Source organism: Egretta garzetta, unplaced genomic scaffold (genome assembly GCF_000687185.1).
Source record: "Egretta garzetta isolate BGI_Z169 unplaced genomic scaffold, ASM68718v1 scaffold455, whole genome shotgun sequence".
Classification (NCBI taxonomy): Eukaryota; Metazoa; Chordata; class Aves; order Pelecaniformes; family Ardeidae; genus Egretta; species Egretta garzetta.
In genome coordinates, this window is record NW_009259597.1 from 282,145 (window position 1) to 287,232 (window position 5,088).

General features: G+C 38.3%; 1 protein-coding gene across 3 annotated transcripts in view; it reads right to left on the reverse strand.

Annotated features, from left to right (window-relative positions):
* Positions 1–36: 36 nt before the first annotated feature.
* The window catches only part of LOC104125703 (anoctamin-3), a 214,281-nt gene continuing 209,229 nt past the window's right edge, over positions 37–5,088 (reverse strand). For all 3 annotated transcript variants that reach the window (XM_035893722.1, XM_035893721.1, XM_035893723.1), the window contains 2 exons: positions 4,147–4,252; positions 37–3,390 (listed from right to left, as the gene is read on the reverse strand). In XM_035893722.1, coding sequence (XP_035749615.1) covers positions 3,208–3,390; positions 4,147–4,252 — 289 coding nt within the window. In that variant the 3' untranslated portion in view covers positions 37–3,207. The remainder of the gene's footprint in view (positions 3,391–4,146; positions 4,253–5,088) is intronic.

Consider the following 5,088-nt stretch of genomic DNA (forward strand, 5'->3'; position numbering starts at 1 on the left):
ATTTGGGTTGGCCAAGAAATTAGAATCTTTCCCCCCCCCCCCCTTTTTTAATTACCAGAATTCAGATCTCACACATTAGGCACAAATTTAGAATAAAGAGTCATTAGAAATGAGATGTGTATAATGTATGTGGAGTTTTTGCTATTTCCGAAATGGAAATTTCTTTTCTCTGAATCAAGACACAGATTTTGGTTAGGAATAATTAAGACATTTTTGGACTAATCCTTTTTATTTAAAAATACCTAGTTGCTCATGCAGTTTCTCTAAGGGCGCATGCATAGAGCAAAGTTGTCATAGATTAGATCTGCAATGATCTGAAGCATTTTTGCACAAATTGAAGTTCTAAAGCTCTGTCAGATTTCACAAACGCAGCTTGCATGCACAGTCTATTCATACTGGTCATTTGTTTGGAAAGACAATATTTAGAATATGAAAAGATCATTCACCATTCATAAAATATATTATTCCTGAGGACAGTGTGTGCCTTATACTTTAGTAAAATAACGTGCAGTCAATGCAAACAGCACACTAAACGAAGTCTAGCATAAAGTTTTCTCAGCTTAAGCAAATGGCTAGATAGTGGCAAAACCTTTAGACATTGCTGATGTCCGCCAAAAAGAACGGAACACACAGTTTCTCCAAAACTTCTTGTGCTTTTCCAGTGCATAAAATGCACAGTGTCAGATCTACGTAGTTGCCTTTGATATACTCCTATACACCAGTGCTGAAAATCATTAATAATATATATATCTAATTCTCAAATACAAAAAGGTATTCTTTCCTATGTGTTTTTTAAGTCCAATTGGAATTTGCCTAAGTATGTATTGACACGTGCTACTATCCACAGCAGAAACAGGAAAGTATAAAAGAATCAATCAGTGTTTCTGATTTTTGCCTAATTTTATCCTGTATCTTTATACCTTGGGCCAGCCAAGGCATTTTGTTTTTAGAGAAAACGTTAAAAAGAGAGCTCATCTGTGACCTTCTGAAGAACTGAAGTACTATCACTATGTGGCACAGAAACAGAAGCTGTGGCACATGGTTAATGCTATCAAACGGTGCTTGATATTCCACAGAACGAAACAGAGAGACAAATCAAATGGTGTGATTCTACAAGCACTGAGGAGAGTGCATTAATTACTTCTGATAAAGACTCCTTGAGGAACTTAACACACAACCCAGAATATTAAAAAAACAAAACAGCCTTTCCAAAATATGGGAAGCTGAGTTCCACCAGCCCTTTACAACAGAACTAATGGGGAATGTATCTGATTAGACCATACCCACCAATTTCTTTCCTCCTCTGTGCAATACTGTAGATACTCCTATAGTTGCCTCGGCTGGTCACAGAGAGCTGGAATTAACCAAGACATCTCATGAACATGGTGAAACGACTAAAGAACTTAAGGTCTGACGCTGGGACCTCTGGATAAAATAGATCATACTCATCCATTTTGGTGGGCTCTTGACTCTTAAAATTAATTTTATGTGGCATAATAAAATAAAATGATTATGCTAATACATGCAAGTGAATACTGGAATCACACTTTTTGGTTCAATAGGGTATTGTAAGTAGTAAAACTTCAGGGCTTTTCATATCTGTCTGCAGCAATTTTGCTGCAATGTTATCCCTGAAAATAATGTTTAAATTTGCAGCCTTTGTAGTTACTGTGCTTTGTTGACTCTTTGTTTTTTAAATTACTCTCATCCAATGCTTTCAGAGAAGCATTGTTTAAAGTTGTACACGAGAAACAGAATAACTGTTTCCCCACTCCCTTCTCTGCAGTGAACCCTGCACGCTTGTTTAAATTAAGTGCTTATTTTTTCCCATATTATGAAATGTTAGTAATAGACAATTTCATCACCAAAATGTGACTAGAACCATAAGCAACACTGCTGTATGCACATAAAAACCGAAATTTGATTCTTTACATGAACACCTACCTTTGATAGTGCTTTTATCCAAAAAGCCCCCCCAAACTGTAAGAAGGCATACAAATAATAATAAAAAAATCTAAAAGTAACCACTGTGTGTGTGTGTGCATTTATATACAGTCTGTATACATATCTGCCTGTAGCTAACTCCCATGCTTTGACTTATTTAGGCCAATAAAAGAAGTGCACATTACGGGAACATTTACTATTACAATAAGAAAAGCACTGTTATAAAGTGCTCTGCTTCTCCTTCCCTGAACAAGTAAGTCATAATGCTATACTGTATGTCTGATATATATCTGCATAAGCTTGCATACTATAAAGAGTTAACTGTATATTCTGGACGAAGTCACTGTATGAGAATATTTCAGGTTAGCATTCTGTGAAGTCATGGAATCATTGCCCAGACAGGTCAAAGGGAACACTAACACAGTTAGACACCTGCATGCTACGTCAGAGCATGGAAATGACAGTTCCTTCATCCTGGAAACGTGTGGAGGTGGCCTTTCTGCACACGGAAGAGGAAAGACAACTCAACAGCCATGTCTTTTTCAAATATAGCTGCAATGTGGGCAATGCAATGCGTTCTCTTAGTGCTGCTGTTTTCTCTTTGAATTCAAAATTTTTGGTTTTTCAACTAGAATGATAAATTAATGACACTGATGTGCAAATCTTAAACTGCATAGTATATATTAAGCAGCCATAGACCCCTTTTTTAGGGTAGGACCACATCCACAATCTCAACAAGAGACTAGGACAAACCTGACAAAACAGTAAGCCTGAAAGATCATTTATATCAAGTTATGGCCACAAAGGCAACAATTGCTCTTTTCGTGAGAGGCATCACAGATGGAGCTGAGCAATCAGAAGCTGTAGAAGTAGCGGATATCATGTAAGTTGGTTTTAGTCATGCCCTTACTGCATAAGTTCGCAGGTAATTTTTTGTTCTCATTATGCTGTTAGTGTCTTCATAACAGCATGAAAATTTGTTGCCTTTTTTAAAACCAGAGTGTCCAAATTTTTTATCTGTCTGCGCATTCCTGAGTGTCAGTTCTCCTTGGTGCTCACCACACACCAGTTACAGGTAAGGCTTTTCATTTTCTCTATCGGAAGCATCTATTTTCCATTTCCCACCAAAGCCTGCAAAACTGTATTGCCCAGCAAGAACATATATACACCGTGAATCTCACACAATGACGCCAGACTCTGACTTCATTTTGTAACTGCACTCTTCAATTTCCAAACAGTATTTTTGTTGCAGCATGGTAGTGACTAAGGCCATTCATGGTGGTACTGTTTCCCATTCTTTTTCCTTTCTCTCTGCAAATGCTCCAGTTCAGCCTCATACATCATTTCCTGGACTAAGTATTTCTCTCTCCTCATTCTGTCACACAAGTCTTTGGGCATGTCTGGAATCAGGTAGGCAATGAAAGACTTTATTCCAAAAACAAGGTGCTGAAAAGAAGAACAAAAATAATTGCTTAAAAGATGCAGAAATATTCATTGCTAGGACCACATTTTAGGGCCTAAAAGTCTGTGGCAAAACTGGAACTGAGATTTAATTTAATCCCTTTTTTTTTTTTTTTTTTTTTTTTTAGTATACACACACACATGGAATTAAATGAACGGTCTATCAGAAATGTGAACATGCTGGTCTTCTGAAAAGTATAGCCAGTGACCTAAATAAAGATGTGACTACAGGATATGCTGGTTTGAATAAAAATCGCAAACACTACCTGCAAGCAGTCTTTGTTTAAGAGCTTGTAATCAAAGTAACCAGATTCCTTGACAGTACGTAATACGTTCTTCAAAGTTAGCACACGCGTTTCTACTTTTATATTAGGCTAGAATTACGTAACATTTTCCTGACACAGATTTTAACTTGTAACAACTGTGCTTAATGTAGACATAAGTTGCATTTCCTCTTTTTCAATAAAACAAGAAAGATTTGGTTGGGAACCAACATGATGTATAAGACAATTGTTAAGAAAATACTATTTTGGGAAGGACTCTCAAATCTGTGCATGCTCTGTCAATTCAGTTTGAAGTGGCTGACTGACAACAGTTTGGGGAGGGCGATTTTTTTTTTCCTCTCTCGTCTGTAGTGAACAAGCAGTTGATGATACTGACAATGTATTTATGGGACTACTGTAACAAAATCAACTCAGAATTCACAGAGGTAGAAAGGAATTGTTCCTTTCCATGACTAACCTCGAATACTATGATGAAGGCCAGCCGCGCTGCCAGGACATGCCAGAACTGCAAAGTGAATTCATACGGAGTTGAACTCCATGGTGGGGCTCTGTAATCTCTATACCTGTAAAGCAAAGAAAAACAGTAAATTAGCCTATACTCAAAAAGCTGAATATGGTGAAGAGCTTACTAGTTTATCCCAGACCTGACTAAAAGGAGAGAAACTGAAGTGAAAGCATATTTCAAGAGGAATTGAACAGAAAAGGAGAATAGTCCATAATACAGACAATTAAATAGGGCTGCTTAAAAGATAGCACTTTTTACTTCCAAAAATCCAGAGCAAACAATTTATTTTTTTTGTTACAAAGCTGACAACTTGGAGTGTTAAGTTCAAGTGTGTTGACTCTAAATTGGTTGTCTTTGCTTATAAGCATTCGAGATCCTGAAGAAAAAGTTTGAATAAATGTAACATGATTCTGAAACTTCTTAGCCAACTCAGGTTAACTCTCACTGTACAACTAAATCTGAAACCAGAAGGAGTGCACCCATGGTGTAAGAAATCGGGCAAAGAAGGGAAGAGACTGGCGTGGTTGAGACAAGAAATGCTGGTCAAACTAAGGAGGAAGAGGGAACTGCACAGGCAGTGGAAGCAGGGACAGGCATCCTGGGAAGAGTACAGGGACGCGGTCCGGTTGTGTAGGAATGGGGTCAGGAAGGCCAAGGCGTGGCTGGAGCTAAACTTGGCTAGGGATGCAAAGAATAATAAGAAGGGATTCTACAGGTATATCAGCCGGAAAAGGATGGTTAAAGAAAGCGTACCCCCGCTGATGAGCGAGACGGGCAAGCTGGTAACAGCAGATGAGGAGAAGGCTGAGATACTCAACACCTTTTTTGCCTCAGTCTTCACTGGCAGCCTCTCTCCTCACCCCTCCCAAGTTGATGGATGGCATGAGGGGGACC